We start from the raw sequence: 27826 nt of genomic DNA on the forward strand, positions 1-27826 counted from the left end.
AGGCCCGGAACCCGCGGGGCCGGCGCGGAGGAGGAGCACAGGGAGGAGAGCTCTGGGATGGCGGCTCCCGCGGCGCTGCAAAGGAGCGTGGTGTCCCCTGCGGGCAGGCACACCGCCTCCCTCATCTTCCTGCACGGCTCAGGTGGCTGCTTTCCCCCCGTCCCTGCCCCGCGGCTGGGGCAGGGCGCAGGCTGCAGGGTGCTGCTCGGCGGGGCGCTCCCGGCAGCGGGGCTGGGGTTCCCCGCCCGGGGCTGCGGGAAGGGGGCGGCGGGACGGGGTGACCGCCAGGCTCGGGGAGGGGGTGTGAGGTGTCGCTGTCCCTGCGGCACTGGCCGGGAAGGAGGAGGCGGCTGTGGGCACAGGGCACCGGCCCACACAGCCCTGCCCTCCTGTGCCGTGAGAACACACGCGTTGTAGAAGATCATATAACCATAGAACGTGCCGGGTTTGGGGGAGGGAGGGGCTCATCAGCATCATCGAGGCCAAGTCCTGCACAAGACACCCCGAGAATCACACCATGTGCGTGAGAGCGTTGTCCAAACGCTTCCTGAACTCAGGCTTGGTGCTGTGCCCACTTCCCTGGGGAGCCTGTTCCAGTGCCAAACCACCCTCTCCTGATATCCGACCTAAACCTACCCCGATTCAGCCTCATGCTGTTTCCTCGAGTCCTGTTGCTCTCTTAATTGCCCCACTCAGAGGGTAGCCACAGGCAAAAGATAATTTTCACAGTTAAAGTGGCTCTTGGTGTCTTTGGATCAGGCTGAGAGTATTGTTGTCACCTGTTAAAAGCCAGGCTTGATAGACTGACTTCTCTCTGTTAGAAGGGTCTTGGCCGTGGACAGACTGGCTGCATGGCCACAATGTAGAGAGGGGAGTTACCTGCATCAAGGACCAGTCTGAAGGCAGGAGGGGAGTGTGTGTGTTGTTGGGTTTTTTCCTTAGAAGTTATTTCTAACCTGCTAAATAACAGCACATGAGTTTAAAAAAAACCCCAAACACAGTAATCATAGATCTTTATTAGACCAAGGCCTCGGGAATCCATTCTGTTGAGCTGCCCATGTGCATACGGCAATGTGCTGAAATCTTTGAGTGTCGTTCTCTTAGTTTTGCTTTTTGCCGATGCTTCTGTTTAGTTTAACAAAGCTGTATGTGCTTATTAAATTAGTTTTGTTTTTATAACCTAGTTTAATTTTGCTTTTTTAAAATTCTGTGAGTAAAAGAGTGAAAGTGAAAGTTTATAAGATGTGTTCAACCCCCTTGTTAACGCTAATGCTTTAATGCTTGAGGAAATAATTTTCTCTAATGTTGGAGGAGTAAGGGAAGATTATGGTTAGAGGTTGATTCCACATGTGGTTAAAGTACTCTACAATTTTTCATTTTTTTATATGATTTTGTTCATAATGTTTGCAATGGGGAAGTACAAGGGTGCTTTTATTTGGTTTTTAGCAGTTCCACAGAATAGAATTTAAAACAGGAGTAGCCACAGTGCTGTTCCTGTGGGCTGGCCTGTAAACCTGAATTGTAAACCTTCTGAACAGCACTTGTGATGGAAACTGGCAGTCAAGTGGCGTGAATCCATTTTGTTCATAATGCTTACTCTATACAAATTATAATAAATTATATAGATAAGTATTAGAAAAGTCCTGGTACTGTACATCAAATTTAGGTAGAGGATCCATTTGATAGCTTTTCAGGGAAGGCAAATGGATATAGCAAATACGTAATATTTTTTTAGGCTTAGGATTACAAATTTGTATGTTGTAACATGCACAAAATCATAGGCTGGGAAAGATCTTTAAGATGACTGATTCCAACCATTGACCAAATGCTGCCAAATCCACCACTAAACCATGTCCTTAATTGCCCCATCTACACATCGTTTAAATAGCTTCAGGGATGGTGATTCAATTACCTCACTGGGCAGCCTGTTTCAGTGCTTGAAAGCCCTTTTGGTGATGAAATTTTTCCTAATATCCAGCCTACATATTACATGTTGTTAAATTTAAACTTTGCGCGGAAAGAAAATTTGGAAATTCAAGCTATATTTGAAAGGAAAATATTTCATATTTTGTTTGAGGACGGGGGAAAAGATAATATTGTTGCCATCAGTCGAAGTAGAATCATTAATTCTGCTTCTTGTAGTGTTCAGAAGAACATATGATGCTAAAATGTAAGAACAGCCTGAAAGAAAAACCTTTCCAAAGGTTGTTGGCTTTTGTTTGATGTCACGGTCTTCTCTCTTTCTCCCTCCTCTCCAAATTCTATTCTTAGCAAATCAAAATGCATTATCAGTGCATGCAAGTGCTCACTGCATTTGGGCCATGACGACTCCTGACACACAGAAGGTCATAGTTAAATTTTCTCTTACTGAGTTTTTGTGAACTTTTAATGGACAAACTAGCTTCCTTAACTAGGAACTTAATGTTTCTGGAGATCTTTGCAAAGTTTAAGTAGTGTGAATAAATAGTAAAATTCCGTATTTTTCCTGATTAAGGCATTTGTAAAGACTAATGAAGTCCTGATTCTGTAAGCATTCAGATAATTGCTTAGGTTGGCTAACCTGAGGATTGGTCCTATGCAAGTATTTGCAAAGCCTAGATCTTGGCTTTCTAGCTAAAAAGAGGAGTGTATAGAAAAAAAAAAAAAAAGTTTATTCAAGCCTCCCAAAGATATGTTGCTTATAAATGAGGTGGCAACAACCATGAGGAAACCCTTGTACATCAAGTGTGTCCATGAAGAAACAGAAGTGTGTTTGGACTTAGACCATACTAGTTGCATAAGCAAAGTGCTTGTGGGAGTGTGTTCTGAAGCATGAAAGATGCAACTTTGATTTCCTTTTTTGACTTACCACAGAATAAGTTTTGTAATGGAATTAGCTTTGCAACCCTGTTGCTTATTTGTCACATGGACCATTTAGGTCAAACAGAGAACAGTTCTAGTTATGCCAGTTGTGCTTAAACAGAAAAAAACCCAAAAAACAAAAAACACAACCAACCAACCAAACAAAAAACCCTGGCTTTGAATCCTCCTTGCCTTCTGTTTTAATTCCCAAGATGCATTAATTGTGAGTATAAATAAGCATCACTGAATTTTGCTTGAGTGATAAAGAGCAAATTTTCTCCATTGAGGACTTTGTAACATTATAACAATGAATTGATGTATTCATGCAACATTGTTCAGATGAACCCATGTAAGGTGGCAGTAAACCTGGCTTAGGGCAGTGATTTTTTTTTCCCCTCATGGTTTGAGGAAAAGAATTTTTTGGAAAAGAACAGGGTGAGTCCTAAAGTCAAACCAGACAACTTGAGATAAAGTAGTAGAGAGTAGTGTTAACTCAGATTAGCAGTTTGAGTGGATAATATGTGGAAACCTGAGCCTCAGACAAGGCTGTGGCATGAGTGGCAGTACTGAAGTTCCAGTTTGCTGAACCCCACCACATTTTTTAGGTTGAACTTACTGCCTGCTATAAACTATATTTCTTGATGGCCTGGTTTCCTCAAGCTTGAAGTATTGTTTAACACTGGAGAATTGTGTGTGCGTGCTCTTCAGGGGGGTGGCAGTGAAGTTATGGCTGAAGATAACAGCGATGCAAAGACAAGCTCAAGAAACTGTCTGGTCTGTATATGTATACTTGTTTGAAAGGAGCATGTGCTGTCTGCATAAGAGTTCATCCTACTTATCTGTTCATAGCACTTCAGTCTGTAGAAGTTTTGGCCATAGGTTGAGCAGATGAGACTAAGGAAAAAACTATGCTGAGAGTGAGATCTCAATGAATTTTCAAACAGAACCATGGGATTATAGTTTCTTTAAGAGCCTGCTAGATATTTTAACCTGAACTTATCTCTTGAGTGCTTTCACAAAGCACATTTTTCCCTTAAAGTCTGTGTGCAACATTAGCATAATTAAGTGTGGAGAGCCTTTTTACTGCTTTTGTGTAGGTTTTAAAGTGGGTTAATATTAAATTCTCCAGTGTAAGTAATTATCTTTTCTACAGGGAGCAGCAGGTATTTTATCTCGCTTTTTGAAATGTTCATCAAGATTTTTTGTTTATCACTTATCAGCAAATAAGGCAAGTAACAAGTAGGATCTTGCGTCTACTTGAGAGATACTTAAGCCATAGGATTTAGTGAAGTATTTATTGAACTTGTGCTGTGGTACCTCTCAAATAGTCTTTTTTAGGAAGTTTTGAGTCCATCTTCATTGGAAAGGGGACTAAGGTTCTAGAAGATTCTTTTTTAGCATTTTGGTGTATTGACTTTGTGACTTGAAATAAGGTCAACCTGGAATAAATATATTTGACATTGTGTAATTTTCTTGCTAAATGCACAGAATAATTCTTCTTGTTTTCTTCTGTGTGATACAGGTGATACTGGCCAAGGAGCAAGAGGATGGATAAAACAAATTTTGAATCAAGACATGGCTTTCCAACATATAAAAGTAATTTACCCAACGGCTCCTGCCAGGTATCGTTTAATATATTATTACTGTAGGATTAAATTACGCTGTTCCACTACTGTAAAATATGCTTCTGAATATTGGTACAGACTGTTGTAACACTTCCTTCTTCTCTCTCATATGCTTTTCGGCAAAACTGGAGCTCAACAGTGCATTGTTGTCCAGCAAATGCAGTTTTAAGTGGTCAAGTCTCTAACTGGGTAAGACTTGACAGCAGTCACAGCCTCTAGTTCAAACTCAGATATTGTCCTCATAGTATCTTTCCATCTCTTTGATATAAATAGACAATGATACTCCAGTGCGTGTTGTAGTGCCATTATAGAGCCATGTGCTGAATCCCAGTCCCACCTATATTAACTCCCATGTATTAACCATTAAAATATTCTGTTGTATTTAATGCCAGGTTGACCGGTCTATTTGGCTACTAGGATTTGACAGATCTTCAGCTGCTGGAGAATGGACTGGGAATTTAAAAACACACATTACTTCTCATTTGAATCCTCACCCAACAGTTTCAAAGAGAACTGAGTTCAATATTTGCTTTAGGCAAAAATCTCATTGTTAAATGACGCTGTGTTCAGTGGTAGACTGGAAATACAGCTAAAAAAATTTGCCTACAGGAATTTGAAAGTTTATGAGGTCAAACCTAAAGGCTAAAATTTGGGCAACTACTTCCATTTTTAGCCATCCAAAGATAATATTAAATATATAATACATCATTATAATATTATATATGTAATGTATATTAAATGTATAATATTAAATTTCAGAGTTGCTTAATTTTTCTTAGTATAAAGTCACTTTTAAGGTATCCATGACTCTAAGTTAGGAAAATGTTTCCTTGAAGGGTAATAGGGATTGAGTTTCTTTCTGAATTTGGGCATACGTGTGGTTGAATGCAGAACGGAAAAGGAAATTGTGACAATCTACACAGACTTTCGAGGTGCAGAGGTTTGAAAGTCAGAAAAAAAATTCTTGGAGGGTATAAACAAGTATAATAGCAGATTTTGTCTGGCACTCACTAATACGAGAAAAAAAACCCTTTCCTTGACCATGTATTTTTTATGGTCTGCTTAGGCAGGAAAAGCAATTGAGAGATTGCAGTGTGAATGTACTCACTGTGTTACAGAAAAATCAAGACCGTGAGTGGAAGTCTTTGAAGCAGTGTGTTTTAGGTTAGTAGGAAGTGAACACAATTTTCTGTAAATAATGTGCTCATTACTTCATTGATGGCAGGCTGAAGTTATACCAGAGTTATCAGTGGCACATCACACATGCTGCTGTGCTCCGTAGCTTCCCTATCAACACAGCAGGTACTGGAGAAATGCAGGAGATTTTGCATTTCTGTGAAATGATTTTTCTTTGCATGTTACATGCAGCCAGAGCACCTCAGATCACACCTATTAGGCCACTGCTTCGCTTTTCCATCCCCCAGTACTTCTGAGGTCAATCCTTTTCTCATTTTTTCTGGTTTCTTTGGGTAACTACAGATTTAATCTATGTATAAATGATTAACTAGCAAGATCTCCTGACTCAAATAAGGGAATTTGTTTTTATCTGAAGACTTTGGATTTTAGTACTTTGGTAAACTGATGGGAAGAAAGGTACTGTTGTAATTAAAAGATGTGAATAAACAGTTTATTTCACGCTCTTTTTCTTTTTTGAGTCTGCTCTTATTCACCTCTACAGCAGACAGAGGTCACATGAGAGTTTGAGATTCAGAAATGGCTTTTAGCAAAACTTAAGTTGTATATCCAAGGAATATAAAATACACTGTCTGTGACTGGCAGTATGAAGTATATTGGTGCACAGCCCTCTGTTGCTGATAGGCAGCATTATAAATAGCACAGTGAAAATAAAGCACAGTGAAATAAAGAAGGTGTTCTTAAGTACAGTAATGTTTGTCACTGTTGGCAGCAATGCTGAAGTGAAGTTTGTGAGGATACATGTTACTGTTATAAACAGAAATAACAAGAGCCTTTACAGGCTCACGTCATGTTGTTTTGGTATTCAAAACAAATCACACTATGCTTTTTGCAATGGTTTTGTAATAGTTGCTCTTCTTTCTCCCAGAGAAAATAAAAACAAGGCCTAGAATATCCAAACTTGAATGGCAGACATTAAAATAATTATATCTGTATTAGGAACTTGAATATATGTGGTGATTTTATGTGTGTGTATATATATATATATATGTATATGTATGTTTTGATAAGAATTCAAAATGTTTCTGCCACCACAGGGGCAATCCAGAATCCTTGATAATGAGAACTATAGCCAGACAGCTGAGAGTGTGCAGATATGCTGAAGAAGATTCTGATCCAGGTTCTTTGATCATGTAGAGAAAGAGGGATGTGCTGGCCAAAAAGTTAAGCTGATGTAAGAGAGCCTGTGTGGGTTTCTATAACCTGCCACTGCACTGTCAGCTTACAGGGGCAGAGTGCAAAACTTGGCTGCAGGGTCTTCAAAGAAAAGCTTGAAGTTTGGCAAGACCGGATTAGGATTGCTTGGCTGATGTGCTCTTCTGGCAAAATCCTTTTAATGTGGATGTACTTCATGCTCTATAAACTCCTGTCTTTCCCAGCATAACTGTGCACATACACAGTGAACGTTCTCTGTCAGTTTTGCCAGTAAAAGCAGGTTTGATGGTATAACCACAAAGCTTGGGGCTTTGGCAGGATAAACTGCTGGTCAGGAATACCTTTTCACATTTCTGATGGATATTATTCTGCTGCTAGATCTATAGATAGGATGTTACATTCTTCACCTCTATTAAACAGAGTTCTCAAAAACAGTGGAATTCACATTTTTCAACAGAACATTGAATTTTTTTTTTCTTTGCGGAGGATTGATGGGGTTTATCTTTATGTTTTATTTAGATTTTATCCCCAGCGCTGAAACATGCATATTTTTGATTTGTACAGCATCAAAGATTCAGACATATTTTGATTCAAGACTCAGTATGTTTGAAAGTTATTTTGGAAAACCAGTCCAACATATAATCGAGAAGAATTCTGGAATATGTTCTTTGGCTTCACTAGCATTGATTTCAGCAAACACTAGAGAAGGATTATAGGTAAAAGCAATAGAACGTTACGGGACTACGTTTTATAAAACTGTTTTTAACTGTTGTCTGTAGATCTCAGTAAAAAGTCACATATTTTTTAAGAAGAGATTTACTTTAATCATTTTTATAATGTGCAGGGTCTATACAGAGAATGATCACTGGATGTGCCCTGGACAGGTAAAGTGTTTGCAGCATTTTGTCTCACTCATCCTCTGTCACTTTGGAAAGTGCAACGAGTCTTATATTTGTTTGTTTCCTGAGCAAAAATAGAAGAATGTAGATACCAAAATTTACTATTAAAGAAGAAAATCTTCCAAAAATACTAAGTAAAACCCTTATGGTAAAAAATAATGCTTAGATAAAAATGGGAAAAATATGTGGATTCAAAGTCTCTGTGTGATGTAGTGAGAGTAGTGACACCTGAATTTTGAATATGTTTGTATATTAAATGCATGTATCTGAGGCATGCAAATTTTGCTTTGCAAATTAAAAGTTTTATGCGTTGCTTTGACATTTTGGGGTTTTTTCTCAGTAATGTAATCTACTGGAATACTTAAAAATTAGTAGAGAACTTTTTTTAACTGTTTGATTTAGCTTTCTTTCAAGATCAGTGCTTCTGTACATGGATTAAGCTTGTTAAACACAACAGAATTCCATTTTCTTTCCATTGTGATGCTAATATACATCTTTAAAAAAACCTTACTCCAATTGTAGCCCTAGCAGCTGATGCAATCCCTAAAGCCACGTCTACACTAATAGTTTTAAAGGAAAGTGTTTCCTTTTTCCTCTTTTATTTGGGTCAGGATGGCTACAACTTAAATACTGTTTCAGCTGCTACAACTGTGACTTAAACGTTCGGTTTCTATTGAGTTTCTAAATCAGAACTGAATACCACCCAATTTAACCTTTTTTTCAATAGAAAGTGATAGTTTAAATTGGCATTGCAGGAGCTAACGTGGTAAATTTAAAACCATTTAGGCTCCGCTTGTTTTAATACATATACCTTACCTTCTTTAATTCCCTGAAAAAATCTAGGCCAAAGATTCTTTGTGTTGTCTTGCATTCCGTTCTGACAGTCCTCTTTTGCAAGTCAGAAAATAAACTATAAATACTACTTCGCCTGTTTTCTGGATCTTTTTGACATTCACTTTCTGTGGCACGTATTTGTCTGGTTGGGTTTTTTTCCCCCACTTTGTTCTAACTTCTCATATCTTTATGTGGCTGATAAGGACTACTCAGCATTATATGGCATGGTACTCCATCCTTTCACCTAAGTTCACATCTTTGTTCAGCTCATGATGGAAATGAGTTCCATCTCATCACAGTCCCCATTTGGCTGTATCGCAAAACCACCAGACAGTTTGGCACCATTCAGCTCCATTGGCAGTCTCTGCCTGTGAGAGGCCTAGGATTGGAAAAGCAGCAGGGGTGTACTGCAGGTCGGACATGAGATGGATTGGCGGAGCTGGGGAGGGGAGTGTGCACAGTGCCTATCATACTGTTTTTGGCTCAAGCAAATGTTATTAATCCTTGACTTTTGTAAGCCCTAACCTCATTCATAAATTTAACACAAAGAAGTCTTTTTAAAGGTGGAAACTTAAGGGAGAAATGGAAAAGGTTTGGGTTGGTATCATGGGGTGGTTCTTTCATCTCCTTTAAGTAGAAATTTAACATATTCTGCATAATAATGCTGGAAACATGCCTGGATAAACTTTGTATTTTCCTTTTATTTCTGCTCTTGAATTAGGTGAGTAAAACTTTACAGATATGCATACATCTAATGCTTACATCAGATGCTAAATACTATGTGGAATGCAGTAAACACTTGTCAGAGATACTGTAGTCATGCTTGGGGAACACAAATCAGAACATGATGGAAATAATCTTGGATTTCTAATCCCTTTAACTACATTGTGCTCTTATGCATTCTTCCTCATTTTGATTCTCTCAACCCTTTTTTGCAATACAGAGGTTTTTATATCACCCTTCCAGCAAGCAGTTGTGGGTTTGTAAATGATGCGTCATTCTTGCTCTTGCTTTACAGTCTTTTCAAGGGTTTCTCTGCTTAACTAGTGTCATTCAACCATCCTTGGTGGTGGTTGCCACAAGCTTGTCAAGGATATCACTTTGAATCCCAGACTCTCTTTCAGACCCCACAATGGAGAAGTGATGAAGATTGGGCCCTGGTTTGCCTCTTGCCGCTTTCTTTCTGTGAATTTATAAAGCAGGCACTATTTGTTGGTTGCTGAGGAACTGGCAGCGTGTAAGAAAGGTCTTTTATGACCTTTTCAGCCATAACATTATTGCTGTTTTCTGATTATTACAAATCCCCGTAATTTACACCACCTACTCAAAAAGAAAAAAAACCCAAACAAGCAACAAAACCAATCCAGCAAACCAACAGAAACAAAGAAATGGAAACAAACTCCCAATTTCTCCCACTGAGTTTTATGCCAGCTTCTATTGTGGCTTCCATTGTCTTGAATGATTAAGATTTGTCTCAAGTAACAAAAGCTGTCAGCATAGTATTTCTTCAGGTAACCATTCTGTACTGGTTCAGTCAGTTCTCATTTTAGGCAATACACATCCAGACAACTCTATCAAAAACATTTGCATGTGGTTAAGTGAACAGGCACAGCCTTTACTGAAGAACAGCCAAAATTACTCCTCATGGAGATGACTCTTGCCATACTTTTTGAATTTTTTTTTTTTTTTTAAAGTATAGCTCTAAGTTGAAGCTGTTTGAATTTTGGTCATGTCTTATACTCTGCTTCCATACCACAAGGCTTCATTGTTAAGATATGTTGAACCTCAGTTTTAACATAAAATATACCTTGGACTAGAGATCTGGTTTATACTTCTCATTTGACTAACTGGATTCTCTACTTTCTTCCCAATTTCTTTTCAAATTTGCTTTCTGCTTCAAGAAGACATTGGGAATTAAAAAACAGAATGATGTACTAAATTGTCTATTGTGATGTGGTACTGAAATTCAGCAGTGAGATTATGCTATGAGAGAATTTGGGACTAGGAAGTAACCTTGCTTTCATTTGAAAAACCTACTATCAGCTGTAAGAGAGTCAAGACTTGCTTCTAGAATCACTCAATATTTTGGGTTGGAAGGGACCTTTAAAGATCACCTAGTCAAATATCCCTGCAATGAACAGGGACATCTTCAACTAGATCAGGTTGCTTGGAATCCCGTCCAACCTGACCTTGAATATTTCTAGGGGTGGGGCATCGGCCACCTCTCTGGGCAACCTGTGCTGGTGTTTCAGCACCCTCATTGTAGATAAAGGCTTCCTTATATCTAATCTAAATCTACCCCCTCTTAGTTTAAAATCATTCCCCATTGTCCTATCACAACACTAAAAAGATTTTTCCCATTTTTCTTTATAGGCCCCTTTAAGTACTGGAAGGCTTCAGTAACTTCACTCTGGAGCCTCTCTTTTCCAGACTGAACAAATCCAACTCTCTCAGCCTTTCTGCATGGGAGAGATGCTCTATTCCTCTGATCATTTTTGTGGCCCTCCTCTGGACTTGCTCCAACAGATCTATATCTTTCCTGATCTGAGGGTTCCAGAACTGGATGCAGTACTCCAGGTAGAGTCTCACCAGAGCAGAGTTAAGTAGAACCTAAACAGTGTGATACTGTGCTCTGTAGATTTTCTTGAAGTCTTCCAAAAGACAACATTACAATGTCTCTGTGCCTCCCGACTGAGAGAAGATGGGTTTGGGAAGGAAGAAAAATGGAGGATTTCATTAATTTTGATCTTTCTCTGTCTTTATTTGAATCTTGAAGCCTAACTTCACTATAAATTTCAAGATCTGTCTGACATTTCAGGAAGTTCTGTCTGGAACCCTGAAAGCCAGCACCAGCAGTCTGGGTTTTATGTGACTGCTAATGCAGGGTGATCATAGCATGAAGGCAATGATACAACTGTGCATCAGGAGAAAGAGTTGGGAGAAGAATATTTACTATTTATCAACATGCTGTCTGCTACTCTTATGTTTCTTATTTAAAGCAACTAGCACTGCTAGGTTGTCTTTTAACTTAATATGTTGGACAGGTGCAGTGATTTATTGGATAATGAACAAAAACACCTGTAGCTTTATGTGCATCACTATGCTAATAGCCTCACTTTGGAGATAGAATTTGCCATCGGTTGAGATCTGAATTTGAATCCCATGTAACATCATTTGATTGCTCTCCACTTCTTTTAACTTAGGATAATTTCAGACTAGTTAGCACAATTCTAAATGTGATTTAACAGGTCTAGATTTCGTGCTTCAGGAAGGTGGAAAAACGTGGTGTTACTACTGCCTACTTTATATTTTCCTCATTACTTCAGAACTCACGTTAGCAGAAGCTAACTGAAATTATATATATTGCTTTGAAACTTTGAAGTCTAATCAACAGTGAAAATTACTTCCATTTGAATACATATTTGAAAAAGATTGAAAGGATGGTAAGTACTTACAGAGATAGTACAAGATATATTTTCCTTGTAAGATATTGAAATAATGTGTAGGATCTTCTTGAAGCTGCAGTGTCATACAAGCGGTGTATGTGTGAGAAAACAATTCTATGTCAATGGACACCCTTAAAATAAGACCTATAAAGTAGTCAGAAAACATGATCTAGAGTGATTTGAGGATGTTGGGAAGCATTAAAAGACTCTAATCTTCATAGTGCCTGCAGTGTCTTAAATGATGTTTGATATTAGCCACATGTGCTTTACGTCGTCTTTCCTTCTTTCTTTTAAATAAGAGAGAAGTTCATATGAAATTTTCCTTCAACTGTCTCTTAAAAATGGATACAAGTTTGGAAACTGGATATACCCAGAGAGGGTTCTTTATTCTTGTTTTCTTTTATGGATTTGAACCTTTTGTGTGCTCCAGAACTAAATAAATTTTAAAGAAAAGGCCCACAGAACTTAGGGGACTATATATTTTCATTACCAGTTTCAACAGCACACAGTTTTAGAGACACAGAGCTTTATTTTTAGTATAATTTTTAAAAGAGAATAAGGAAAGTGAGGCACAGAGGGACTAATGTTATGAGTTGCAATTAAATTTAAGAAAGCAAAAAAATCCAATCTTAAAGCACACTATTTGGTCTGTCACTGTCCTTAACTGACCATGTTGATCTTATCAGATGCAGTTTTCACTCCACTCTGTATTTCTTTGCTTTTGCATATTTCAATCCAGCTTCTCGTGTCACTAACATAGGGATTTTTTTTTTTTTTTTTTGTGTGTGTGGTTTAATTGTATGAAAAAATGTGGTGCTGTATTCTTGGAGCTGTACAGATGGTTCTATGCCAAACATATTTGTTTACCGTGGTAATGTCTGAGTTGTAGTGTGCCAGCTAATAAAGGGATTATTTAAGGAACAAGGTGAATGACTAAAACAGATGTGCCAGTTGGGTGAACCATTAAAAGAATCTTACTTTTCAACTTTATGTAAAGGTTATTTTTAATGCAGTTCTGAGAAATCAAGAGTGGTTGCAAGGATGTTTTTGAGGCTGCTGAAAGCCACTTGTCTGTTTGCTTGGGGGTCTTTTACTGTGGGCTTAAAACACATTAGTCTTTATCTTATTGAAGAATTTGGAAAGACAGCAGGTAGAAGTCCTGAGTTTTGGCTTCTGATAAATTATAACAATCTCATAATGCAATTTATCCTGTTTATTAATGGCATAATTTTGTCTTTTAGTTGTGGGGAAACTTGCTTTAATATTTCTGTAATGTAAAAGTAAATATTTGTAATGCAATACATGTACATATTTTTATTCCATGGAAATCTTGGGTCAGTCTGCTGTAATAACACTAAAACCTTTCACATCTTTTCTCACAAAAGTATGAGGTACTCTGAGTTTAGTAGAAAATTAAGCCCTTTGGCTGCTAAGCATTTTAACTAGGATTGATGCACAAATGTGTTAGAGACAACCATGTATTAAATGCTGTTTGCCCAGGCATTTAGTCTGTTGTACATCGTATTGTCCAAGTGACTTCCAGAAAACCCAGTGATTCGGTTCTTGTTAGGTTTGACAGAAATATTTCCTTTTAGAAACTGACTTTTGTGGATTAGAGATTTGTAATCTTGTTTCTTAGATGTCGAAAAATTCATTTGGGAAGAATCCTGGAGACAGGAGTCCAAAGAGAAGACTGAAAAAAAAGGCAAAAGCATTTGAATAATATGTTTTAAACTTAGCCTTAGCTTGCTGGGTGTACAAAATATTTCCACTGAATTTCCTTTAATTTATATGCTTAAGTGTATGATTTGTTTTAAATTAAGCAAATGAGGGGTTACCTAAGGCACACACTGTACTAAACTTGACAACATATTGTATGCCATTTTGAATAACAGTACATTTTAGGTACTTGGTTCTGAAGCTCTGCTCAGAAGGATGAAACTATAGTGTGTCTGTTTGTTGCCTCTTTCAATATATTTGTCTTACCAACTTTTAAGTCATGGACATTTTTTTTTCATGTTTGTTGCAACAGGCAGAAGAAAATTTATGTTCTCTCATGTTTTACTTTTAAGACTGAATAATGAAAATAATATTATCTTGAACTCTCATCTTTGTGATGGTACTGCTTTTTAAATAGCGGGTTACGTATGTGCAGCCTCTCTGGTATTAATAAAGGCAGAATTTGTTCCTTCATTTAGAATAATTGAAATAATGCCATTCTCTTTTTTAGGTTAGTTGTGTTTTGGTTTAATGCTAGTAGTGAAGAACTTCCAGAGAGAGTACAGAAGTCAACTTGAGCACTTTCAGTGTGTTCCCATACAGACATTTATCAAAGGCTGTCTATTTGTGGATGATGATTGTAATCTGATCTACGCTTAAGTAAAAATGAAAAATTTGCCTCCTGATTAAGCACAGTGTATAAGGATTTCAGGTGGCTTTGTTCGAGATGAAGGATTCATCTCCTAGCAGCAGGTTTTGTAATATATTGTAGAGCCATTGCAAGGCAATTAGATCACCTTCCTTGGGATTTCAGGGCTCTAATAATAATTTTTATTTTTGAAAAAAAGGAAGGCTGTTTTGAATTGTAGGTTTCTTGATTATCTTAGTTTTGGGCAGCATGTTGAAGCACTTAAAAATACTAATCTGACAACGCAGTATTATGGTGGGGAATACCATGTCTCCTGTTTGTGGTTGTGCACCAGTCCAGTGAACACATGGCATTTCTTTTAGTAATTTTTAAAAGGTACCTGCCCTATTAAAATGAGGATGGCTGTATTTATTTAACGAAAATAAAAAACCTGGCAGAATACCTAGAGGTTCATAATACCCATCCCTTCTCAATTTTGTCAAGAGTTAGACAGTTTAATTCCATAAACTTAGTTCCTGAAAAGCTGCCTTTTTTAGCTGTTACTTCAGTTTGTCGTATTCCAATGTGAATTTCAACCCTAGCTTTGTGTAGGATTAAGAAGCTCTCGGCAGGCCTGAGATTTAAAATTTTTGGCTGACCTGACCAACCTCAAATTGCTTTTTACGTAGCTTGCAAATGTTGGCTTCATTCTTAAGTGGCCATGATTTGAATGCAAGGAAAGGCAACGTGACTGGGCGTAAATTGCATTAGGTTTATTCTCTTCTTTGCTGGAAAGATGTTTAATAGTTTTTATTTATCATGTATGCTGAAGGGTTTTGATCTTATGCTTGGTTAATCATTTGTTTTCTTCCCTTCCACCACTCCAGGCCATATACACCCATGAAGGGAGCCTTTTCCACTGTGTGGTTTGACAGGTATAAGATTTCTAATGACTGTCCTGAACACATTGAAAGTATTGATTCCATGTGCCAACGGCTTACAGACTTGATCAATGATGAGATTAAGAATGGCATTGCAAAGAATAGGATACTAATAGGTAAGAGAGATTTATTTATAATCTGTTACTTTAATGTTTTGGGGTTTTTTAATTGTTAAGGTGTAATCTACTTTGATTCACTTTAAGAAGTACATTTTTTTTTAATTTTCTTTTAGCCCTTTTCAAGGATGGAAAAGTATACTTTCCCAAAATGAATTGCATTTTGGCGAGTGGAGATGGAGCACGTAAATAATCATGAACTTTCCCTTGCTGCTCTAATCGTTTTGGGTTAAATTAATTAATGGAGGAAAAATGTGCACGCTACGTGTCACTAAAAGTTAACACTTGACAACAAGTGAAGTATTAGCTGTCATAGTTCATATGCATCCATCCTTGTTTGTCTTAATTTCCACAATTTTCCAGTAACTTTCACAGCACTGGGAAATAGATAGTGGGATATTAAGTCATAGGAGCTGAGGGTGATGAAGTAGCCTATGTCAGAGAGGGAATGAGAATTCACAAGTCCTTGACTCCCTGTCCCATCTCTAGACCACAAACTATTTCAGGTTGGGGAAAAAATCTTGATGTGGGAACTTATAAATTTATGGCCAACTGTGTCATGCCATCAAAATCATGCATGGTGGAACCACTACCATTCAGCCTACATGTTTTCTTGATGCAGCCCCATGTTGCTCTTTGAAGGCCTGTGCTTACTTTCCCTTTCTGGCTCATTGCCCTGGCTGCAGAATGCATTGTGTTGGATGGTTGTCAGCACAGTCTCTTTGATCTGTCTTTCCCGTGTTATACCTGATGACTTGGAAGCGGTAGAAGAAGTGCAGGTGCTTTGCTGTACAGTGAGCTGACAGATTTTCTGTGTACAGATCCAGTGTGCTACTGGGCTTTTCTCTTTTCTCTGTAGCCTTCAAAATTAGAAATAGACTGTATGACTTGTTTTCCAAGTCATAAGCAAAGTAAGGCAGTTGGTATGCACTTATTGTTTCAGTCCGTAGATTCTTTGGAAGTCCCCATCTCTGTGTGTTTGCATTCCTCGTATATAAATCAGAAATAATTACACTTGTTTTGTCAAACTCTTGGAAGCTTTGTGTCCTCACCTGACAGAGACTTCATGCAGATATCCTCAGAGCTGAGTCCAATATTTCTGCAAGAAGCAAAATAAGGCAGTCCTGAATTAGCTTTGTCCAAAGTACAGAAGGGGACCCATGTGGATGTGTAAGAAACTTGCTAGTGGAAAACTAGTTGTGTCACTTGTGGCTGTACAAGATTAAGTGTTCTTCCACAAGAACTTTGTGCCTTTTCTACACTGGTATTGATAATTAACTAATGTGTGATGCAGTGGACAATGAACCTTAGGGGTCCTGTAAGGTCTCTATGCATAAAGGTGACATTAATCATCTTAATTTGTGCAAATAATTGCCCATCTTCTGGAATTGTTTCTTACAGGAAATTAGGAGTTATGTAAAGGCATTGTGCAGCTTTATAATATTCAGCCTGGAGAAGGGAAGGCTCCAGAGAGACCTTATTGCACCTTCCAGGACCTAAAGGGACCTAAAAGAAGGCTGGGGAGTGACTTTTACAAGGGCATGTAATGATAGGACAAGGGGAATAGCTTTAAACTGAGAGAGGGTACGTTCAGATTAGAAATTAGAAAGAAATTCTTTACTATGGGGGGAGGTGAGACACTGGAATAGGTTACCCAGAAAAGTTGTGGATGCTCCAGCCCTGGAAGCGTTAAACACCAGGTTGGATGGGGCCCTGAGCAACCTGCTCTAGTGGAAGGTGACCCTACCCATGGCAGGGGATTTGGAAACAGATGATATTTAAGGTCCCTTCCCAGGCCATTCTGTGATTCTATCACCTTTTGATCAAAAGAGAATATGAGTCCCAAGTCAGTAGGTCTGCACCAAACAGTAATGGACACTAGAAAAACAGAATTGGGTGGCCTGAAATTTTTCTGAGTTTGGGAGATTGGGCTACATGAGATAATAGAAGATATGGTCACTTGCTGAGAATGTCAGATAACTAAGTCCTGTTAGATGGATTTCTCTTTTAAAATGTCAGGAATATCCATCTGGCACAAGAAGATGAGGCTTAAGGAAACAGGTGGGGAGTAGACAGTGGATTTGTGACTGCTGGTACCGTGGAGTTGAAGGAGGCAGCCTTTGTGAGGTGAAGGGAAAGTAAGATGTTTACAGTAGAGGAAACCATGATGAAATTTTGGTATGAATTCACAGTGCATTTGGTGATGTTGAATCATGTTGGAGATATGGAAAATAGAGACAAAATAGCTGAGAGAAGAGACTGGAGAACTTTGGAAGCTGTGAAGAGCAGCAGGGGCCTTTTCTGGTAGGTCACAGAAACCAAAGAGCAGAGCAGTTGTATTAAGGCAGTTACAGGAAACGAAAGGGTTAAGGAGAATTGAGTTGAGTGACCTGTTTTGTAATAAGTGGGAGTTTTAATGAGTGGAAAGAAAACAAAATGAGTATGAGGAGGGTAACAGGACTGAAGGTTATGGTTTTATATGGAATAGCAGACTAGAAATTACAGGCTGAGGATGAGTGTCAGATATTGTTAGATGAGGGTGAGCGAGGTGTTAGGCAAGCAGGAAGGTGGGTAGCTGCTGACAGCTCAGAGGTGTGGGATAAGAAGGCAAGATCTGAGGGAGCACTGTGCAAAGGTGAGCGAGTGGGAAGAGAGGGGAAGCAGGAGTGGGCTCTCAAACAGTGGAAAATGAGAAGCCCAGCACCTGCTGTTCTGGGGGATGATTCTTCCTCTTGAGCCATTCAGACTTTCCACAAGACTCAAGATTGTGGGACAGGAAGATCATTGGCTCTGAAAGAAATTATAGCCTGCGTTGTTTGTTTTGATAGCACAGTTCACTCTGAAATCCTCATGTGGCTGCTTGTAGAGCAGAATTCTAAAGCTGAGGATGAAGTCCAGGTTATGCAGTGCCACTCCTGTCTGTCTTTATCAAGAAAAATGTTGGTGCAGCCTTGTTTTTAACAGCTGCTGGATGAATCTACTCATAAAGAATTAAATTACTTAATTTACTGGATGTAAATGAAGTCTTACTATTAAAACATCCATATCAATTTTCTGTGACAACCAGCACACAGTAGTACAAGGCTCATATACCCATTCCTGTCTCCTGATTATTTCATGAGTTGCTTTCCTATTAATACAAGTCTTTTAAAGGAAGCAGACATCTGATTAAGGTTTGTTTCCCCTGACCTTGGAGGAGGAAGGAAGGGAGACTAACAGCAATATGTAATTATTCAAAAAATAATTATATCATCCCCAGAATTTGATAATGGTAGTCACCTTTTAGCCAAACATTCTTGTTGAGTTACTCTTACTGGTCTTCCTGGCTAAAACACTTCTTGCAAATAGTCCTGTAAGTAGGCTTATATTGACTTTGGAGATAAAAGAGCATTATAAATTTAGTCAAATACTGACACTTGGAGCTTTGATAGTATCCCTTTTTAAAAACTGGATGTATTTCTTTTTTATAAATGCCTGAATTCATTGCTAAATTAGACAAGCAAATAACCACCACAGTTTGAATCGTGAAACAATAATTCCTTTTTCTATTTAAGACTGAGGTTTTTTTTCTGGTGGTGGTGGTTTTACTTTGTTTTGTTTTCTTGTGTTTGGTTGTTTTGTTGTTGGGTTTTTTTAACTGCTTCCATATGATAGTGTAAAGTAACTCCACTTAGTTGGAAAATGTCAAAGATTTCAACAATCTTATTCAAGAGTATGTTAGAAGCTCTTGAAAGAAATGGCCACCTCATTTTTGGAGCATTTAGGTAGGGCTCACTTTAGTCAACTACTCTTCAGTGAAAAGCAGTCTTTTTGTTATTTTTTTCTTATTTAACACTACTGCTTATTTCTAATTTAGCACTACTACTTATTTCTAATTTAGCACTACTTTCCTACTTTTACAGGTTACTTTTTGTCTAGCTCAGAAGTGCTGATCCAAGTGTGTTGGTCTCTGCCACCTGTAGTCACTCGTGTTAGCAGCCAGTTCAAATAAACTCTCCATAACAGTCCTGTAGGTTTGACTGTATGCCAAAAAACACATGCATGATTCCTGACCCCTTGTACTGTAACAATAACACAAGACACACAACCACTTTTTGTTTATTGCTAAGACTTCTTACATAGCTACTGAACCATGGTGGAAGTAACATGAAAGCTCTGTGCTTCTTGTAAATATTAGCATTTCCATCTCTCTCAGTGTGTGTAAGAATGGGATAAGGAAGAAATATCTTGGCTTTGACATCGCAGAGAAAGAGGATTCTGTAGATATGTTAGGATCATAAAACCAAGAATAAATCGTTAAAGTGTTGGGCAAACTACTTCACCTACAATCTCGACATTTTAATGTCTTTGGCTTTTAAGCCTTCTGCTGTCAGTCACCCTACCTTGTATCTTCTATGAGGTACTTTCTGCCTCGTTGTCACCGAGTAAATTCATAAGTTTGTATTGCCTTTGTCACTTCAATTCAAATGAGATTTCTCTTTCCAGACCTCCCATTGCATGACTTTGTGGTTTATGTAAATTATGCCTGAGATGCTGGGCTCAAAGCAGTATTGTTAGTCCATCTGCCCCATATTACCTGCAACATTTCATTAATTTTCAGTGAAACAGTGTAAATTTGCATTGCATTTATACTTCAGGTAAAACGTTTGCTCCTCTTGGGTTCTTTTGTACCTCAACTGGCCATTTATTTTTCTTTTGGAGCTCTTCTACTCTAGTTTGCTCATCAGGAAGTAAAAAGAGACATTAACAAATGGATGTTTCTGTTTCCTTCATAAGTCTTTCAGTAGGAGGTACAAAGGCTAATTTTAACCAGAGAGTTAGATCCACCACTGATCACTTTGTTTCCCAGCATTTGACGGTGTCCATATTAATGTATCTAAAACGAGGGACTCTGAAAGGATGCACATACTCAGTTTTGTTCTGTGTTGTGAATGACAGGCTTAGCAAATATTAGTGAAGATTAGGAGTAAATAACGCTTACAGCAGTAAACCTATAAATAATTCAATCATGATATTGTCATCACATATCAGATAATGACTTTGGTGAGAAAATAATTTTAAAGTGAATCAAATTCTGATATGTTCAGCCTTAATAGAAACTCTGTTAAAAACATGTACTTCCTCATATTTAATCAATGCCTGAATTCTGTGCAAAATTAAATGGATGAATGGGTTTTTATAATGCTTGGGAGTCATGTGTAGACATGCCACAGGGTACAGATTAACCTGTATTTTCTTCACAGTCATGCCTACAGAATCATAGAAGAGTGAGGCTTAACAACATTCACTAATCCATGATTATGTGTCAGTGTAGGTTCAGCTCTAGGCAAATCCTTACCAGTGCCTTTCTGACTTCTTCTGAAAGATCTCCGCTAACGGAAGGTTCGCAGCTCTCCAAGACAATCTGTTTCTGTGCTTCAATATTCTTTGCTTTAGAGAGCTATTTTCTAATTTCCTTTCTGTGATTCAACTGGAAATCATAGATACTGGGAGCATAAAGAATTGGTTATTCTCTTCCTTCTTCCCATGTTGCATGGTTATGCTGAATGTAAAAATGACAGGTAACTGTTTCAGCAGGGCTGTGCTGTCATCCTCTCTAGAAACAGCCAAGGAAACACAGTAGGTAAATGAAACAAGACATAGATTAGGTAGTGCAAGATCTTAATAAAAATTTATTTGAGACTTTTCATGGATTTTATTTTCCTTCCAGTGCTAAAAATTATGATTCTTTAAGGTACATGTGTTGGGTTTCCCTCTATTACCTGTAACAGTTGGAAATAAAATTGCAACTGGTTCTGGTTTTTCTGCAAGTTGATACGTTAGAAACTATTGTACACTTGTTTTTACAAGAAAACGGTAAAACTTACACCACTTAAAAATGCATTTCAAAATGTGTTTTGGCTGGTGAAAAAGTTGGGGAGCAAATTGTTACATGTTCCTAATAAGAGCAAGTGGATGAGCCGGTCAAGGGAAGTTGCCTTTGTTCTTGTGAAGAATTTCAGTTACTGAGTAACAAACAGAATAAAAAGGCTATCAGAGGTGGAAACCATCCATTGCAGTTCTGCTAGTGTGAAAGCTTAGTGTTTGGTGAAGTTTCATGAATAGATTAAAAGGAGAAAAGCACTGCTGTGAGTAAATTCACTTAAGGCAAAGTACATGCTTGAGCACTTAATACAGGAGCAGTGTTCAGGGAGTTCTGTGGAGAAGAGAATTTGCTGTTCCACTGCCATTTTTACTCTTTGCTGATATTCATTTATGAACACTGTTAAATGTATATAATACTTCCATTCACTGATGAAAAGGGAGGGTCAAAACAGAAAGTCAGGTTCTTTGCAAATGATGTGTAGAACAAGGTTTTGCTGTTACCATTAATAGGAGGTAAATCACAGAAAGTCCCTAGGGAGAGCAGAAAGTAAACTGAAATGTAGCTTTAGGGAGAAATTCCTGATAACAAACTGATTAAAGTAACTCTAAGTTGAAATACTAAAAAAGGAGAAATTGAGAATGAAAAATGCTGTGAGAATGGAAAGAAAAGGAGGCAAGAGTATGTAATGTATTGTGAGGGTAACAGAACAGGCCAAGACAATTTCTAACTGTGCTGGTGTAACCTTGTTCAACAGAAGAGTGTTTGTCTTGTGCTGTGCTGGCACAGACACACTGTATGCCATTTTGTTACCAAAGCTGTACTGACAATTTTGAAGAAATACAGGGAAGATGAAGAACAACTACTAGAGAGAAACTAGTGAAGAAATACTATGTAAAATAAACAAGCCATACCACACCCCTGCACCCAAGTCCTAATTCTTATCTCATGGAGGTCTGGGGTTTAGCTTCTCCTCCTCCTTTTTTGTTTCTGTGCTGTAATGAAGCAGTTTCTAACTTTGCTACTCAAGTTCACGTGAGAAGAGCTCATGGTCTGTCTCTGCAAAAAGCAAAAGATCTATATTAAACACGGATGGCAAAATTTGTGCACTAGAGGTGATTAATAACTAACTTTTTTCCCACGGCTGTGGTTTCTAGTGTGGAAAAAAACTTTGAGCATATTTAAAAATTTTAACTGGAAAGAGCAAAAAAGTGATGTTGTTTATTGTTTCCCAGTTCCATAATCATTAAAACGAATTGACTAAGGCATTTTACAGTCAGATCTATGTGATTCATGAAGCAATCAGCAATGTCAAACCTGTGCATGTTAGAGAGGTGTTTTTTCTTTAAGGAGGAATGAAAACCTAAAGAACTTTCTGAACTTGGGAATAGATCATTGCAGGCATCAAAGTGGAACATGAGGGAGAAGGCAGAGTTTTGAGCATTCTGTTATGTATACAGTACAGGAGAGACAAAATAAAGAAACCTTTGTGCTAGATACTTGTTAGTCATTTTCTGAGATACAAAACCAAACATTGTAAGGCCAAATACAAAGAAATTAATAAAGCTCAAGTTTGACAGTAGGTAAATATTTGGTTTCCTGAACCCCATACAATGTTCAAGTATCATCGTGGACCAGATTATCATTTTAGACAAATACAAATGAGGAGCAAATTAATACAAATAAGGATCTTTAGCAGAAGTGAGCTGAAGGTTTGTTTAAAAGGCTCCTAAGGCCATTTACAATCTTTGGAAAGAATGTTTTATCACTGAAAAAATGGCAACTGTGATGAGTGTTTCTGTTCTATTCAAACAGAATCAATTACATATGAGAAATTCAGTCTTCATTCACTCTGTGTTCCATCACAGTATGGCTGTAACATAGTTGCAGATAGTATTCCAACAAAGAAATTTTGCAAAGAAGTTTTGGTTCAGTAAGGTATTGCAGCGAAGTTTCCTTCTGATTGAAATTCTCTAATTTTGGAAGCTTTTGTGACTTGGAAGATTGTGTGATTTCAGCAGCTCTTTCTCAACTAGAAAAGCAAGTTGGAAGAAGCTTTCTTCTTATTGCAAAGTGATGTTACCTAAAAATCAGCACTACACTGAAGCACATTTGAGGTCATAAATATGTACTTATGTAAATTTTCTCTGCAACAGAGTTTTATTTCATTGTCTCTGTTTTGTATATCTCACCTTTTAGCCTGCACATAAATCTTTGTAAGTCAGGAAAGTTGACACAAATGCTTTCCTGAACTGGTATGCTGAGCATTGTAGAGCTAAAACTGTTCAACTGTTTTGAAGCATTAATCACAGTTCTCATTAAAATAGGTATAATGGGAAAATTGAAAGGGAACATACTTTTTTAATTTAAAACCTATTGGCAAACTATGAACTTCTGTGCACAGCCTCTGTATATCTTGGAATTAGATTGGTCTCAAGTGAAGAGCTTGTGATGTTCAGCCAATCTAAGGACGAAATGTTGCCATGTTGTTTTGATTTTGTCTAACACTCATGACACACTAAGTAAGGTTTATGTATTCTTTATGTTGAGATAATTTGTTTACATGTACTTTTCTTTTTGCTTTCTGTTTTGCTTACATTCTGACTGTCACTTCACACATTTGTTTTGTGTAATATCTGTACCTGCCTCTTATTTTTCTTTAGTCCAAAATTTGAGTTCTTGTATAAGTTCTTGACAGACCATGTGTTTTATGTGTTATGTCAAACGTACACTTATACTGAAATGCTTCTTGTAATTGAAAAAAATTGTCTGCAGCTACAAATGCTTATTCAAATTGTTGGTTTTGAAGCATGTAACATATGGCATTTACCTGGAGATTGTTGTGATATCAGGTGATAAACTTCAGGTTTTCCCATGCAAACCAAATTCGAAGAACTAGTCCTTTGTATTGCATTTTGTCATAGTAGTACGATCTACATAAAAGGACCATTACCTAATATACTTCTAAACAGAAGGTGACTGCATTGTCAAAGACTGCTGGTGAGTAATTGCAGACAGTGTGCCAGACTGTGACTAACTGGGTACAAAATTTTAAGATTAAATCATTTACAAACTAGTAATGAGTTTTCAATGCAGCTTTTCTTCCTGTAATCTAAAATACTTAAAATGGACTTAATTTTAAATGTTAACAAAGTATTGTCTGTATTTATTTGTTAGCAAATGCAAAATGGTCTCTTAGAATATAAGTACTCCTTTCTGGGTTTGGGGATGACAGCATTGTTCAGAGTGATCAAAAGGAAATTAAGTAAATGGTCAGATTCCACATAAGAAAATAAAGGGAACGTCACTCTAGCCATTATCTGGATACAGTCAATATAACAGCCTGTGTACTGTGTCCTTTTGAGGTAATGTGGTAGTCTAGATTCTTTTTGCTAGTGAATAAGCATTTGTCATGTAAAAATCATCCCTGAGGAAGTATCTCACGTAAGGAATTAGTGCAGTTGAAGACGCATATGGATCACAGAAGGCCATTAATTCAGAGATCCTATTAGAGCTCAGGTGGAGTACTTTACATTTTTTCCCTATTTATTATATATCCCAAGGTGTGACAACAAAAATATCCTCAATGCTAGTCTATTGTGAATGTTCAGTGGTTATGTACAATAGTGATAGAGAGCTTTCATGTGTGAATGCTGCTAGCCTAGGGGGAAAATAAGTTGAATAAAGTAAACAGTGAGAATTACCTGTTCATAGAGTTTTACTTTGTTAATGTTAGAGTATATATGGCCATGGTGTTCAACTACCTGGTAGGGACCATGCACAAATGGCTTCTAAAATAATGGCGTTTTGGCTGGGTTTGGGGTTTTTTTCCGTCTTTCAGCAGTACTTTAGATATCCAATTGCGTTGACTTAAGCCTCAGGCTATGCCAGGGGAGGTTCAGGTTGGACATCAGGAGGAATTTCTTCATAGGAAGGGTTGTTAAACATTGGAATGGACTGCCCAGGGAGGTGGTGGAGTCACAATCTCTGGAGGTGTTCATGAAACAACTGGATGTGGCCCTTGGTGCCGTGGTCTATTTGACAACACAATGATCAGTTGAAGGTTGGACTAGAAGATCTTAGAGGTTTTTTTCCAACCTTAATGATTCTGTGATTTGAAGATCACTGTAACCTTTATGTTACTCAAGATGTTTTTTGCTTGCATTATGTATAAAAGAACCAAGTCTGAAGACAAAAAATAAACTGAATGCTGTGTTACAAAGACTTGTGGAAAAATCCAATCTTTCTTTCTTTTGTTGCATCCTAGGAGGCTTTTCGATGGGAGGTGGAATGGCAATGCATGTAGCATATAGGTTTCACCAGGATCTGGCAGGAGTCTTTGCACTGTCTAGTTTTCTCAATAAAGACTCTGCTGTTTACCAGGTGAGTGTGTGGTAGACATTATAGAAAAACTGCTTAGCTAAATGGAAAACATGGTAATTAAAATTGAATATAACATGTTTATTCATCTGAGGCAATTGATTCATATTCTAAACTTATGCCGTTTCCTGGAAATAAATAGATAGGCCAACTATTAGGGAAGTGAGGCTTTAAAGCTGTCCTTACATGATGTTATGTTGTTTTTTTTGCATAGACAGTACAATTATTAGAAGTGTAGAAGGAGATTAACAAATGAATTTCTTTGCTAGTTTTCCTCAGTTGTTAAAGAGTCTGTGTAAGCATAACTATTCTTTGAAAATTTGTGATGAATTATAATACTCATGGGCTCCATCTGCTGTCATGAATTTTTTCTATTTTTCTTATTTGGAGAGGGGTATAGACCTTAAAGTAAACCCTATAATGTCTAAAGAGTTAGCATACTGGAATTTAAAGGCATTTTTTTCCATTATTTTCTTGTTTGCTTTTGTAGAGATAGTACAATATGACTGCTAAAATGCAGATTAATAAATGCAATGCTATGTAAGTTGTCACAATGTAATTGTAACTGTTCTTTTAATTTTTTTAGCAATATGCCTGACAGTTTCTTCTCTCCATCTAGGCTTTGAAAAGAAATGAAAGTGTTCTTCCAGAGTTATTTCAGTGTCATGGAACTGCCGATGAACTAGTTCTCTACTCATGGGGTGAAGAGACCAACAAGATGTTAAAGTCACTGGGAGTATCAGCATCACTTCATACTTTTCCAGATCTCAATCATGAGTTAAACAGAACTGAAATAGAAAAACTAAAATCCTGGATTGAAAAGAAATTGCCTGTTGAAGCAGCAAAGGCAAACTAATAAAAGAAGATCCAGCCTCATGTACTTCTTGATTTTTGTGCCTGTAAGACCATGTATGGCGGGTATATGGGTGTCCCATATCCATTATATAAGCACAGCTTCAGGTAGACACTCTTATTGTCCATAAAGTTCACCTAAGTGGTAAAATGATGGTGCTGACTATTAAATCTCATTTTATTATATGGGTTTCTTTTCCTGTTCCCTTGTCTAGTTTTTAAATACACATCCACATCAGTCTACAGAAAATAATGACCAATGATATTAAAATGATTTCAAAATAATAAAAACAGTATTCAGGAAGCATTGCTCTGAATCTCCCAGATACATTTTTTGTTTTGGGGGAAGGGAAGGGTTGAAGGGGCTCCAGGGGTCGTTCTAAGATGGAAAAATACACAGTGGTATGGTTGTTTATAATGGCATTACAACAGAAAAGGGCCAGTTATTAAAATAATGCATATGTTCAAGTTAGTTCAGGGAGAGGAACTGTATTGGCTTCAGCTGGATTCTCAGCATATGGTAATGAACCTGCCTCAAAGCAGACTTGTATGACACCTCAAAAAAAATGAGGTTTATGTTATATTTTAAAAAAGTTCTAAGTAGCTGTGTCTAGCTATACCACATATCCTTGTTATTACCCTTTGTCATTGTTTTTTTACTTAGAGATCTGGCTTTGTTTGAGTTTCTTGAGCCTTGCGTGGTTTATAGTATAGGTTTAAAAAAAAGAAGTGCCATCATGATTGTTAAGGTCTATCCTCTTTTTGAAGAAATCATTCTTTGGGCACTATTCCTGTAGAAACTTATTTTTGCCAAGAGTTTTCTTTTGGCCTGCAAGATTGCATTTTAAATTAAAAGATGAGGATACTTGACTCCTTTGTGAATATTTAAAAGTTGTAAATAATGATTGTGATATAAAGAAAACTTGTATCCCATTATTTTAATGGTGTATGATTCATCTCTGTGTCAGTTTGATAAATTAACTCAGAGTATAAATATCTTTTCTTATGTAATTGTAATGCTTTTTTTATTTCTCCCCCTTCTGCCCCATTTTCTACTCCCCAAATTCAGTAATTTTTTTAGCATGACAAGGTATTCAGCCTTTTGCCAAGGCCGATAGATCCAAGTCTCTTGCTTAATCTTTTCCTTTTCCCTTTTCTGAGGAGTGGATCTGGGACACTGTTGTTTGCTCTGTCACAGCAGATTGCTGCCAGTACTGACTACGACTCCAGAAGTATCAGCCAGCTCCGGGGGACTGAGAGTTTTATTCGAATCCTCATGCACCAAGACCTAAGCCAGCTTTTACCTATCTTGAAGAATAAGCAAAGTGAAAAA

General features: G+C 37.6%; 1 protein-coding gene across 1 annotated transcript; it reads left to right on the top strand.

Annotated features, from left to right (window-relative positions):
• The first annotated feature begins 31 nt into the window (after positions 1 to 31).
• On the top strand, positions 32 to 27826 carry LYPLAL1 (lysophospholipase like 1). The gene is made up of 5 exons (XM_050315942.1): positions 32 to 142; positions 4364 to 4463; positions 15229 to 15398; positions 25529 to 25644; positions 26261 to 27826. The coding sequence occupies exons 1-5, from the start codon at positions 58 to 60 to the stop codon at positions 26495 to 26497; spliced, it is 708 nt and encodes a 235-aa protein (XP_050171899.1). The 5' UTR covers positions 32 to 57; the 3' UTR covers positions 26498 to 27826.

This window comes from Myiozetetes cayanensis, unplaced genomic scaffold, assembly GCF_022539395.1.
Source record: "Myiozetetes cayanensis isolate MyiCay16 unplaced genomic scaffold, myiCay2020 scf2-11, whole genome shotgun sequence".
NCBI classification, from domain to species: domain Eukaryota; kingdom Metazoa; phylum Chordata; class Aves; order Passeriformes; family Tyrannidae; genus Myiozetetes; species Myiozetetes cayanensis.